General features: G+C 44.2%; 1 protein-coding gene across 1 annotated transcript in view; it reads left to right on the top strand.

Annotated features, from left to right (window-relative positions):
• Positions 1 to 10,231, top strand: part of Elovl6 (ELOVL fatty acid elongase 6) — a 105,380-nt gene extending 95,149 nt beyond the window's left edge. Inside the window, exons 4-5 of the mRNA XM_052179265.1 lie at positions 1,010 to 1,161; positions 5,927 to 10,231. Coding sequence (XP_052035225.1) covers positions 1,010 to 1,161; positions 5,927 to 6,357 — 583 coding nt within the window. The 3' untranslated portion in view covers positions 6,358 to 10,231. The remainder of the gene's footprint in view (positions 1 to 1,009; positions 1,162 to 5,926) is intronic.
• The last annotated feature ends 4,037 nt before the right edge of the window (positions 10,232 to 14,268 follow it).

Below are 14,268 nucleotides of genomic sequence, written 5' to 3'. Positions count from 1 at the left end.
GGTGGATACTTAGCTCTTCTAGGGTGAGTGGAGCTCGCCATAGGGCTGTTAGTCGAGCTAAGTCTAGAAGGAACTCCTGATGCAAACACAGATTATCACAGAACAAAAAGACATGGCCAGGACCAGCAGCTTGGGGCAGCCCAGGCATCTGGTCCAGATGTGGAGGGAGACTTCGCTTAGCAGACTTTCAGGGATGAGAGCCAACGGGACTTGGAAAGTGACTGGATGCAGACAGAGCTGAGGTAATGCCAAGGACATACAGCTATTCCGTCTCCTGTCAGGGAAATGGGTCCCAGGAGGAAATAGTTCCACCCAAGAGCCCGGTGAGAACTGAGTCTTCTTTCTGTGACCTCACTGTGGAACAAAGATGAAGGGCAAAGAGTTGTCAGAACAAAGTACCAAGAGTTGTACTAGCTTCTTTACAGGGCGTTTAAGATGCACCCAGGTAGCTGGGTACTAGGACTCTGTCTGCTATGACCAGTGGCCAACCTGCCTTCTAACTATGGTTGTTTTAGTTACACAGACCATCACTGGGATGGAAGTGTGGCAGGAGGAACCTTAGGTAGCTGGTGATGTTCCATCACAGTCGGGTGGTGGAGAGAAGACAGGAACTATGGCCAGGATATACAGGGCCACCTCCAGTGGCATGCTTCGTCCAGTCAAAGGCTTTACCTTGTCAAGGTTCCAGACCCTTCCAGAACAGACCACCAGCTGGGGACCGGGTATTCAAATAAATGAACTTATGGAGGTTAAGTCATACTCAGGCCATGGGCTGGAGAGATGGCTCAGTGGGTAAGAGCACTGGCTGCTCTTCCAGAGGTCCTGAGTTCAATTCCCAGCAACCACATGGGGGCTCACAACCATCTATAGTGGGACCTGAGGCCCTCTTGTGGTGTGCAGTATATACATACAGATAGAGCATTCATAGACATGCCATAACAAAGGTTAATGTCGAAAGTGAACTTGGTCTCCTGACTGTTGTTTCTTTTTTTTCTCTTCCTTTTGGAAGTATTTTCGGTGCTCTTCGAACTGGTGCTTACATGCTGTACATTTTGATGACCAAAGGCCTGAAGCAGTCAGTTTGTGACCAGAGTTTTTACAATGGACCTGTCAGCAAATTCTGGGCTTATGCATTTGTTCTCAGCAAAGCACCCGAACTAGGTGAGTGCCTGCTTCCCTTTCCACCCCACCCCACCCCACTGCAGCGCCACATACCCAGGACTTACTAAGCATGGACAAAGACACACAGTGTGTACTCCTGCCTTCTCTGGTTGATGAGAAACTAGAATGACTGAACTTTAAATTTTGACTGACTCTCTCCCGCCCCTCTGCTCCTTCCTTTTCTACTCACTGTACATTATGTATAATATTGATGGAAAAAGAGTTTCTGAGTGCCAATTTTCTAGCAATACTAAAAATAGGCCACTCTCAGGGATTTATAAAATAACCCATGGTCTCTTCACTAAGACCCATTAACAGCTGAGCTAATAGTAAAATCGGAGAAAAAAAAAAAGACGAACAGCGCCACAGTTCCCAAGTCACAGAGATAAGCAACCGTTTACTTCTGCTGTCAAGATTCAGACTGGGAAGTCAAGCTTTGCTTTTGGGGCTCGTGTTCTCATTAACTGTTGACTTCTGCTGCTCGGTTTTAGTCACCCGAGTCAGGCCCTGGGGCAAGTGAATTCAGGAAACTTGTTAGAAATGAGTGGAAATTCTCACTGTGCTACAGATTGGATTCTCTTTGCCCTTTGGTGGTCTTGAAAACAAGGGTGGCATAGATTTGCTGAATCGTTGACAAGTTATGTCACGAACCTGTTACGAGCACAATTTTCTGGAAATGTGTCCTTATTGCTGAAGTAAGGAACCCACTGATGAGGGTGGGCGCTGAGTGAATCCGTGAATAGCCGCTAGCTCACAAACTGGTGTATGTTCTTCTTAAGGAAGACAAGTCACCCTTCTATCTGGAATTCCTAATATTTTTCATCCAAGCTTAATAATTACATGGCTTTAGTGGAATTGAATTGTGCAATTAGAAGGTACAAATGAATGTTCATAGTTTTTTGGTTTTTGTTGTTGTTGTTGTTGTTTGTCTCCTTTAATCAGAAACTTTATCAGGAGACTTCTACAGTCTGTCTTGACATTGGTGGTTTGTAAGCTTCTCACAGTTCCTGGTAGTCCAAGTTCTCTCCAGCATGTTGGGGAGCAGCTGAGCCACGTGTTACCACATGCTGTAAGCCTGTGCCATGAGTAGCAGTTGGCTGTTGGATTGATGGTCCTAGGTCAAAGACTAAGGAAGAGCAACCAGAAGCTCTGCCTAAAAACCTTTCCTATGAGGATCATAATATGAACGATCCAGATTGAATAGATGAACACAAATTGAGAGTAAGATACATCGATAGCGATTCAGTCAGTCAGTGGATTTATATAAGCACTTACCGTTGGGATGTAAATCTACTTTACCCAGAATTTTACAATATGGTAACTACAGATTAAGCTCCAGGAAATTTTGTGTGACTTGTGGGTATGTGTTTATACACATTTGTGTGTGGGATGCAGGTATATACATGCCATGATGTCCATTTGGAGGATGGAGAACAGCCTTGTAGGTTGAGTCCTTAGCTTTCACCATTTGAATTAAGGTCTGGGGGAGGGGTGGTACACACCTTTAATCCCAGCACTCGGGAGGAAGGCAGAGGCAGGCAGATCTCCGAGTTCAAGAGCAGCCTGATCTATAGAGTGAGTTGCAGGACAGCCAGGGTTACAGTGTTTTTCGAGAGTGTACACCGTGCTGGTCAGCCCCAGGCCTGTCTCTACATCTTCCCTAAGAAACTCACTCTACACATCCAGCTTTTTTTATCAGTTCTGAGAATTCCGACTTATGTCCTCATATTTCTTGTTGAGGTTGTCCACCCTTGACGAACATAAAAAAAAAAAAAAAAAAAAAAAAAAACTCTAACTATATATAGATACTGTACTAACAGTTCTCTACTGAGGCTAGTGTGGTGACATTTATCATACAGTTCCAGACCCTTCATGTAACCTCATGGAAGTTAAAATCCTTTATGGAAGTATTTTAAGAGCTGACTACACTTTCTTAGCTTAACAATATGGAGCAATGGCCTCCAAACACTGTACATCTTGTGTCATAGTGGCCTTGTCTCTGGGGTCAGCTGCTGAGTGTCACAGGTCAAAAAATCCAAACAGTTGGCACTTAGAGTGTTTGCCTGTGTGTTTTGAAAGTTACATTAACTCCTTGTCTTTTGCAATTAGTAAGTCTTGCCAGTATCATTTGATCATTTGATAAGAAAGGTTTATTCATTAGAATTACTTTTAATTAAGTTTTCTTATCCTTAGATCCTATCTTCAAGGCCTTTGTATGTTCTAAGAATTATGGAGTTCTTTATGAATACCAAAGAGAAAGGTGTACACACACACACCATATAGTACAACTGTAAAACTATTTCTAGTCCCCCAAAGCACACACCTATAGTTGTCACTAGTCTCTTCTTTTCCCCTTGGGGGTCAAGCAACCATAATATTCACACTGTGGTATAACCATAACACCATCCACTTGGGGAACTTTTCTATCTTCCTGCAGCAGAACTGAACTCACACCCCTCCCCCCCAGTAACTCCTCATCACTGATGATCACTTAATGATGGCAATAAGGGCTCTCTTCCAGTGAACACGGTGAACCTGTTTCAGTGGGTTTAAAGCACTCCACTGTACTAGTCAGAGCAGAAGAGCTGGCCCTCTACCCTTCCTGCCCAGCGGCCAATGCCTACCATTTGGATTCTATTAAAACCTGCTGAGATTTGCTTCTGTTAAAACTTGGAAACATCTGCTCTGAGTCTAGGCCCTTGCTCAGTGGAGCTTATTGTTCTGAAGTGCCGACTCAGCAGCCCTTCAGCCGCTCTTCGAAGAGGAGCTGAGCCATCTGTGACAGACAAGCCACACACACACAGAGTTGGGTCAACACATCCCTCCGTGGCTGTGATTGCCTTGGGAGGAGAGTTACTATTGACTTCTCCATAGGTACACAGAGATCTTGAGTACAAGAAACACCATGTCTTGTCTGCTAGCTGTCTCTCTTGGCTGAAAATAACTGGGCCAAGGGTTGTAGGACTCGCCATAAACAGGATCACGAGTCAGAGGTAACAAAGAATAAATGACAAAGCAGACACTGTCAAGAAATCAAAACCCTTTCTTTATACTTAGCCAGCCCCAATTCCATACCAAGGCATATTTGTTCAAGAAAGATCGGCTGGCCAACATCAAGGCCATCACAGTCTTTGGGGTATCATGCATTTCTTAGTTCCTCTATACCTTCTGCCATACTGACAAACTCCATGATTTGGTATGACTCAGGAAGATGACTGTTTCATCAGAATAATTATATTTGCATCGGAAGGCAAGGCTCTGCAACTAATGGTAATAGCCAAATCCATGGAGTCGTGGGTGGACGTTCCGGTACCTTGGGGTAGTGTGTATATATTATGGGAAACCACCACACTCACTGTGTGTCCTGAGAGCAGTAACTTTGATATGGCTTTGAGTATCGCTGCTCAGAACCATTGAAGGGAGATAGTTATCCTCAGCTTCTACCTTGCTGAACATGAGTTCTGAAAAAGATCCATTATAAATTTAGGTGGATATTGTTTTCAAGATTTCATGACAGATTTGTTCTCCCTTTCGTACATTCCTCACAGAGTAATCAGGCCTATTGAGACACTCCAGCATACAGCCAGGAGAAAGCACAGAGTACCTCAGTACTACAGGTCCTGCTTGTATTTCCATGCTGTCTGTCCTTAGATAAGTTTGTCATGGCCGGGCGGTGGTGGCGCACGCCTGTAATCCCAGCACTCTGGGAGGCAGAGGCAGGTGAATTTCTGAGTTCGAGGCCAGCCTGGTCTACAGAGTGAGTTCCAGGACAGCAAGGGCTACACAGAGAAACCCTGTCTCCCAAAACCAAATCCAAAAAACCAAAAAAAAAAAAAAAAAAAAAGAAGAAGTTCATCACGCAAGAGTGATATGATAGGATGGTATTTAAGAAGTTAGGCCGGATGAAGTGCTTATTATTTTACGGCAAATTGCTTTTGCTACAATTGGGTATTGTATCAAAATGATATTTTTAATGACTGTTAAGAGACTCATTAAAAACCATCTTGATTAGAACTGACTAAATTAGTTTTGAAGATGAAATTCCTTAGACTTCCACCTTCTTTCCTCTAGAAGTATTGTGTCTACATTGTAGTGCAGAGAGGGAAGGAGGAAGGCACAGGGCGGCATAATAGTAGCAACGAGAGAGTTTGGCCCTAAGTATACACATGAGAGTGGCCATCTCCTTCTGGCATTAAAGGCATCATAAAAATTAGCATCTCACAAGAGAGCAGAGGATTTCAATGGAAATGTTCTAACAGGCATAGAAATGTAACCAGTGGCAATATTTGGTTTTCTGTTCTAAACAAATATAAAGCTATTAGGTTTAATAATTCAGTTGGAAAATAAATAATAGTTCTTGGTAAACGCAACAGGAACTACTTGTACTAATGCCACCACAGCCATCAGAACCTTGAGGTTTCCCAAGGGCCAACATTACTTCCCCTTGTCTGTATCATGAACTCTAGGACATCCACCAACTATGTAAGGTGTAAGCCTTGGGTTGTACTGGTTCCGTTTCCACTTTAGTCTGCCACCTGGTTATACTTGCTCTGAGACCTGTCACCTGTCCCCCTTCTGGTCATTTTTCCTGGTATGTATGGTTGAATCTGGTTGGTGATGTCCATTTCAGATGAGAAGCTGGTACAATGTGCTGTCGACCATCCTGAAGAGTAGCCTATCTTGCTTGTTCGAGATGTCTGCTCTACTCCTTACAGCCAGCCTTGGTCCTCACTCACGTGGCTTTGTTCCACTCTTTGTCTTTCAGGTGATACGATATTCATCATTCTGAGGAAGCAAAAGCTGATCTTCCTACACTGGTACCACCACATCACTGTGCTCCTGTACTCTTGGTACTCCTACAAAGACATGGTAGCTGGGGGTGGTTGGTTCATGACCATGAACTATGGCGTGCATGCCGTCATGTACTCTTACTATGCCTTGCGGGCTGCGGGTTTCCGAGTCTCCCGGAAGTTTGCCATGTTCATCACCTTGTCCCAGATCACTCAGATGCTGATGGGCTGTGTCATTAACTACCTGGTCTTCAACTGGATGCAGCATGACAACGACCAGTGCTACTCCCACTTTCAGAACATCTTCTGGTCCTCCCTCATGTACCTCAGCTACCTTGTGCTCTTCTGCCATTTCTTCTTTGAGGCCTACATCGGTAAAGTGAAGAAAGTGACGAAGGCTGAGTAGTGCCAGAACCGAGGAGGAAGACATAGCTCAGGGTCATCACGAAAAATAATAGACAAAAGAAAATGGCACAAGGAATCACATATGGTGCAGCTAAAACAAAACAAAACATACCGTAGGAGCAGACACTAAGCCCCAGGGCAGCTTGGGAGTGAAGATTAGGTTGTAAGTTTATGATCCTTTTTTGGGTGAGGACTCGCTGACCGCAACTCCATCTCAAAGCACTGCTGCTGAGGAACCTCTTCCCTCTGACCTGTCAACTCTAGAACACACTAGATGCAAAGGTAGCCACGGGCAAAGAGGTTAGTGGACAGCAAGCAAAACACTGCAGGGGGGAGGGGTGGAAATCTATTCAGAGTTTTTTGTTTTGTTTTGTTTTGTTTTTCTCTAAGGATAAAGGAGTTTCCCCTTTTCAAACTATGAGAGCACACACAGAGATACAATCTTTCCAGAGCTGATAGAAAAGATAAACATGGAAGGGACAGGGTTTATATCTAGAACAGCAATGCTTTTGCAAAGATCTAGGCCTTTTAAAGAAAGGTTAGCTTGGAACTCCTTGGAAAAAAAGATGTCTTAATTATTTTTACTGGGACTGAAAGTAAAAAGGTAGATACTTTCCCCTTCAGTGCACAGCCTCAGGGCTTGTATGCCTGCTACAACCAAACAGGACAATACTCCCCCCCCCCCCACCCCCCCCATGATGTTTTATTTCTGGGAGAAAGAAAACCCCAGTAGTTGAAGCATCACACTGACAAGTCTTAGCTCTGCTCTTCGGTGAGAATTCAAGCATCCGTCGTTCAATTGCCCCAAACTTTAGGACGGAGGAGTAAATGCAGAATTGAAAAGAAAGAAGCTCAACTGGTTGGCTTGAAAATGGAATCTTGTACTATCTGCAACAAAACTCAGCCCATCTTTCCTGGATCTGGAAAGGGAGGAAGGACTATGGGGAGAAACTGGAGCTGAGGATTCGTCCAATACACACACAGACATCGTGTTGGCCTCCCTCCCTGTTTGACCTCACACATAAACCTGGCTTTCTAAACGAGGCCCTGTGACACAGTCTGTGCTTTCTCTATTTTTGTGACTTTCATAAGCAGATCTGCAGCGAGCGCTCTGCCTGATTTGGGGTAAACACTGTGTTTCTACAGCCTCTGCATTTGCTCCCTTAAGCAGTGCGGAGGCATGAGAAGCGCCCTCTGCTGGCTTAGTGAGAAGCTTCAACAAACACTTCCTAAGAGGTTGAAATGGCCGACCACAAAGGGCCCGCGTAGATTAAACCCTAAGTTCTAAGTGCTGTCAAACACCTGACATCTATTTGACCAAATCAGAAGAGAGAGAACCTCTGTGCTTCAAGTAAGCTTCATAAATTTTTAAAGTGACTTTCACTTAGGAACTCAAAGTCAATGTATTAAGAGCCATATTCTTTAAAAAAAGAAAGGAAGAAAGGAAAGAAAGAAAAAAGGAAGCTAGACAATGTTATCTGTAATATTTCAGTCCTCTACAAGCCAAATAAATGTGTCAATGTTCCTAATATTTCAAAGACGCAATTACGTAAAGTTGTTCAATGTGATATAATAGTATTCTAATTGGTTAAGTAGTTTAATGATTAGGCAAACTAGCAGAAACAATTAGAGGCTACTACACTGCATAGATTATATACACATAGCCACAAACGCACAGAAGTGTGAGGTACAGGGAGCTGTAAGACCCAAATCAATAGTAACAATTTTTGGCTAGCAGAAACTGTCACCTATCTTCCTTTACCTGAGAGTGTACAGTAAAAGGATTTTTTTTCAAATTATTTTTATATTTTAGCTTTAATTGTGCTGTCATTCATGAAACAGCTGCTCAGCCTTTCTGTGAGAGACGGCATGGGCGTTTCCGTGTGGCTTGTTTACGTGTGGAATTGGAAAAGAATAAAGTTCCATTCCATTCTGTGAGAATGGGATCAAGCGTGAATGAAGAACCCATGCAGATCAAGTCATAAGTGAAAGACCAGGGGAGGGAGCCAGGGCTGGAGTTGGCTGTGGGCTGTGGCATCCACGTCAACATTGTGCGGTGGCTGACAGATGAGGCGTGGTTGAAGGGATGTTTTGTTATTAGGATAGGAGGTAACTGGAGATGAAATTCTCGAAGCCACTACGTCCAACGAAGTCTTAGGGTGTACTTGTCCCTTCGAGCTTAGTAAATGCACAGTAGTATACAATAATGAGCCTTTCCCTTGCCTTATAGAAGAAAGGGAGCAAAACAGTGAAAACCAAGAGGCCGCCTATCAGTTGACTCGAGTCTAATCAAAAGGCCAGCCTGAGGCTTATCTGGTTGGCTCCGTTTAATTCAGATATTTATCATAGAATACAGGTTACACTATGGAGATCTCATAAGCATAAACTTTAAAAAGACTAAGCTATGTTTCCAAAGCACTTTAATCTCAATGTTCCGCTTCATGCTTTCTTCACCTGTAAAATAACTTAGACTTTCCATTCGCAGGATGAATATATAATAAATAGTTTCTCGAAGCCAGCTAAACTATAGCTAGGGGCAGTTCCAGTGTTCATCATGGGAAAAAAAAGCCACATGTTTTTAAAAAACAAAAAAACAAAACAATTCTGATATAGGCTCAGCACACAGTTTTTAACACATCAGCTTAGCTGCTCTAATTCTATCAAGATACGAGGCTGGACCACTAGCCTATGACACATCTGAAACCTGTCAGAGTTGACTGCCATTGCCACATAGGTAATACTGCTGTCGGTGAACATTCCGGGCAAGCAAGTTTTTGTAGCCGCCCCACTATGCTGCAATTGATTATCTTTCTATTGAAGATTTCTCGCTGCATTCCAATCCCAGTGTGGTGAAAACTTCATTCCTGGATTGAAGGAACACAAATCCAAGATTTCATAAAAACGCAATTGTGTTCACTAGGTCTGAGCATCAACTCAAAATGTGTTGAGTTTGCAATGAAATTCTAGTGAGAATCATTCATTCACACAGTAGGAGATCTTTATTTGGACCTTCAAGTGTCACTTGTGAGGACGATAACAGCTGTCATTGTTATTATTTATTTATTGTATTTATATCCAATGCCAGGCCAAAGTATTGATTTAAAGTCACAGTTTATTTCAAGCAGTGCCCTCCCCTCCCCCCAGTCTTTCTAATCCGTCTGCACTATGGAAAGTCAAGACTGGGGGGGAAATACATATTGCATTGCTGCAATAGAAAGCAGGCTTGTTGATCCTCCTGCTGTCTTTAGTTATGATGAGACCGATTGATCACTGACCAGTGATCAGGCAGCAGCTTCGTGTGGATGGAATATCTACAGGAGGCTAGGAAAACACTTCCAGAAAAGAATAACCACAGAGTTTGTTGTTTGTTTGTTTGTTTTATATCTTTGTGGTAAGATAAACCTGTCATAAGAATTACAGAGCACCATTGCACTGGGGTAGAATGCTCCAGAAGTCTGGCTATATTCCCAGGCTGCTCAATTACCTGGAAGTGTCTGGTTACTATCTTGTTCTGATAGGAGGAGCTTTTCCTCAGGGACTGCCAGATGCAGACACCCAGTCAGCCCTAGCGCATTCTGAGCTTTTTCCAGGCCTAGGTAATGGGTCCAGGACTGTTGGATTGCCTAGGTGTCAAGTGAGTTCCTAGGAGAATGGAGATGGGATAGACTCCACCCCTTGATTCCACCAAGCTTTGAGCTACATTAGCAAGATCGGTGTCTAGACACAGTGAAGTATCCATGCTGGAGAGCTACAGTTGTGGGAAGATCGTGATGACAGACAGAGCTTTCTAGCCTTCAAATGCACCTTTGTCCCAGGCTTGGTTTTGATAACAAATATTTTGCTATCAGTTTGGGACAACGGAAGAGTCGTGTGATCTACAACTAAGATTATTCTGTCCCTGCTCTTATATTTATATACAGCACCCATCTCCTGGGATCCCTGCCATCAGAAAGCATTGTGAGTGAGAATTCACAACATACCACCATGTGCCACTTCTGCATATTGAAGTGACCTCTAATAAAGCAAAGATATCCTGTTTTGTCTGAACTTGCAGTGTGGAGCTCTGCATCTTAGTTTGTCACAGATAATGACAAAACAGATGTCGGTGCCTGTACCGAATTCTCAGTGCCTGTTGTGACAGACTGTGCTCGGAAACAGGAGCTGTGAGCCATAGAGCAGGAACCACAGGTGAAAGGGCCAGTTAAAGTCCACCCACTCCGAGCACACAGGAAACCCAAAAGCCTGTTGTGTAATCCAGTATTGTCCCCACCCCCAGATACTTTGAAAACTAGGATTCCCAGAGCAGTGGATACCCATGCCTCCATTTTCCCACAAACATTTCCTAGAGTTGTTCTGGTGGGTACAGAGCCTAGAGGGGTTCTGGGTGATTGTTGGGGGGAGGGGAGTCTTGGAAACTGTACTTTGATTGCAGGTCAGACAAAGCCAAATCCAGATATTTCTGTGTCCCTCACCAGTTGTCCATGCCCAAACACAAAACAATTGTATTCTAGTCAAGTTCTCTTGGAGCACCTAGCTGGTTGGTCCTTCAGATAAGGATGCAACCATGTTTGCAACCCAGTTAGGACCCATAGAAAGAGCCTGACTCACTAGCATCTAAACAATATCATTTCCCCAGTGCTTGGTGTCACTTAAGACTTGTTCTCCTGCTTGACAAAGATCAAGGTGTCGCCTGGTGGTGCCTCTTACTAGTGTGAATGTGTTTCAGTTAAGTGTGGGTCTGAGCATGATCGGGCCAGGCATTGCTCACTCAGAAAACGAATGGTATTCTGCTTCTTAGGCCCTAAACCCATATTCAGAGGGAAAATTCACTATCAAGCCTCACAGCGAATCACAGCAGTGTTGGAATTCTTATTTTCAAGTGCTTATCTCACAACATTGAAAAATATTTTTGGTGTATTAAGATTTAAAATAAAGTCATCATAACTTTTGATTTAAAACTGTTTGTTGTTTTTTTTCATCTCTGGTCTGGAGCAGTCCCAAGAGGACAGCTAGGACACTGTAGGCCGTTTAGAATTCTCTGGAAGTCAGTCCTGTATCCTTGTGTGGATAGGATACGTGGATGGCTAAGATTGCTCTCGCTTTCTCTGGCAGCCCACCAGTGATACTCGAGGACTATGAACACGCGCATGTCAGTTCCACAGGGTGCCTAGCTCCTCCAGAACGCCTTTCGTGGTCGCGCACGGTTACGGCATCTTACAGATGACACTGTTCCGTGCCTTTTGGCTCTTCATGAAGTCTTTCTGAGACATGAAATAGACTCCCAGTTAAAACCACAGGAGTGGAGATATAGTCCCCTTAGACATTACCATTTTCCTGTACCCATTCGTTTGATAAGTCGAATATAAATGAATAGAAAAGATCCAGTACTCAGCACTGAGCTTGGTCACGTTGCAAGACAAAGTGTTTCAGGGCAAGCTACGTGGGAGCAAACATTTAGAACAGGCAGCATGTCCTTAGTGATGCCTCAGTGGGCAGTCCCAGATCAGGCTCCCTGTGACCCTAAGATCCTCTAACCTTTCCGCATCTGGGCGCTCAGCTCACGGTTGGCTTGTATTGCTTGCTGGTCAGTGGTTTATGTCATTCTTCACGGTTCTTTGGAGCCTTGCTGGGAGGCATTGCTGGTTTAAAACCCAAGAGCTTGATGTTAGTGGAGGTTTTCCATTGCCAGATGATGCCTTATTTCCAAGTGTATCATTAATATAACTTTTTAATTCCTGTTATCACTTGTTTAATGTACTTTCTTAATTCAGGGTTGATGGGGGATACATGGATTACCGTAATCGGGATAACTACCAAAAAAAAAAAAATCACAATGCCAGTGTTACTGTAGTGTGACACTAGTGTGGGCTTGGGGTTTGTTTCAGAACTTTAGTTTGGTATCTTAAGCCCGTGGTCACAGTGGACATCCTACATCAGTGATCAGGTCAGTTAAAATAACCACAAGGGCTCCAGTGGCCTGCTGTGCCTGGTCTCCATGGCTTCACATACCTGTACTGAGGCTTTGGATGATTTCTGTGTCTGACACCAAATTGACAGACACAGCTAAACACGGGCATGCATGAATGGGTGTGTGTTTGCATTCTACAAAACAACAGAACACACAGACTTACCAGCTTTCCTTCTCAGTCTGTATTTCCTGTTTAGACCGACTTGACTGTAAGTGTCTGCTGCTGTTTCTACAGCGGGTGACCAGTCGACCAGATAAACCTTCCTTCCTTCCTTCCTTCTAAGTTGATCGGCTCAGGTGTCAATCATAACAAAACGCAGGTTGCTCCAGCTTTTTTACGTCTTTAAATTGCCTTTGGTTGGAGGAGGGTACCTCTGGGATTTCATTTATTTCTTATGTATTTATGGAGTCTGGGTTTTTATGGAAGAGATCATGTGACACACTGTGAAGTCTTAAATCCGTGGTAGCCTCCTCCTGACTCAGGCCTGCCTCTCACACTAGGATTCTGTCTTCTCTGCTATAGGTAGCCTCCCTGGGTGGAAACCCTGGGTAGAGCTCTGAGATTTCACACACAGCTTCCTTTCTTACTGGCTACACTAATTCCTTTCATACGGGAAAAACTACCCCCTGCCCTCCCCGCTCCCCAGTGCCCGTGTGCTGCTTTTCCATGTTTTATTCATGAAAACTCCAGTGGGTGTTTGCGGCAGCCAATACCCCTGTGAGGAGAAAGAAAGCATTGCCTGCCTCATCTGTGGCTCACACGAGTTACTCTAAAATATCAGAGCCTTTTTGTAAAATGAGCACTTGGTCATCAAGAGAGAAACAATTATGATTCCTCGAATAACAAAATCGATAGAACATAAATAAATTGACTTTTCATACCGACTTAAGTAACCCTACTTAGATGTAACCAGACTGGGAGCCACTAGCCTCTGAGGGATAATTTTTTTCTGGACTGTGGTACCACAGATATCAAGTCTCTTGCATCTAATTCTAGAACTCAGCAGAAGGGAAGAAAGCTACCTGTCTTAAAGTGTATCAGATGTCCTTCTCCAGTCTTTATTAAATGTTATTAATATTATTATTATTAATTGCATTTTTCTCCTGGCCCCGGAAATCTCTCTACAGAGCCAGGTTCCCAGTCAGCAGTTCCTTTTCTCCATCAGTCTCCTCAGCCTTGGCTCTGCAGTGAGATGAGACTTCACAGTGGCTTCCCTGTGGTTGGATGGTGTGTGAGGAAGCTCCTCTTTCCACCAAGGGGCCAAAACCAGTCAGGAAGACAGAAGATTGAGTGGGGCTCTCTGTTCCCCTCCTGAGCTGGTCAAAGGTTTCCCTGGGCAGACCTCACGGACCTAGTGTCTTCTTCTCTGTGTGAATTAATGTCCTCAGCCCCGTGGTGAGTGGGGCTGCTGGGATGGCTCCCTACACCGGCCCAGATGTGCCTGAGACCCATGGATATGGGCTCCTTTCTCCAAGACCCCAGTTGTCCCTCTCAGGGAACCTTTATTGTAGGTATACACATTTCTAAGACTGACTGAAGTCACCCAAACTATCAGCTAAATGAAAGGATCATACACACACCACACACACATGCACACACATGTGCGCCAGAGTGAAAACATGCTTAGTCTCATACAAGTCTGACCTGTGCAGTGGGGATTGGCTTTCCATCCCCCTCTGGAGCACGCAGAGTGGGCGTGTCCCCTCCCCTCCCCTTCCCCCCCCCCCACCCCATCCATGTGCTCCCACTTCATAGACCATCACTGCAGGAAACAGGATTGGTTGTCTGTTCCAGCATGTCTGTGCTATTCCAGATTTCTAGGGACTGGCAGAGAACTAGAAATTTGCTAGAAGAATAAAGGGATATGAATATGTGGTTATTACTACATGCCACAGTAGGTCTCTAGCTTCTTCACACCCTAGTAGGGAGAAGCCTTGTGGTTT

This window comes from Apodemus sylvaticus, chromosome 4, assembly GCF_947179515.1.
Source record: "Apodemus sylvaticus chromosome 4, mApoSyl1.1, whole genome shotgun sequence".
NCBI classification, from domain to species: Eukaryota; Metazoa; Chordata; class Mammalia; order Rodentia; family Muridae; genus Apodemus; species Apodemus sylvaticus.
The sequence above is the reverse complement of the archived record's forward strand: the minus strand, read 5'-3'. Positions and strand labels throughout refer to the sequence as shown.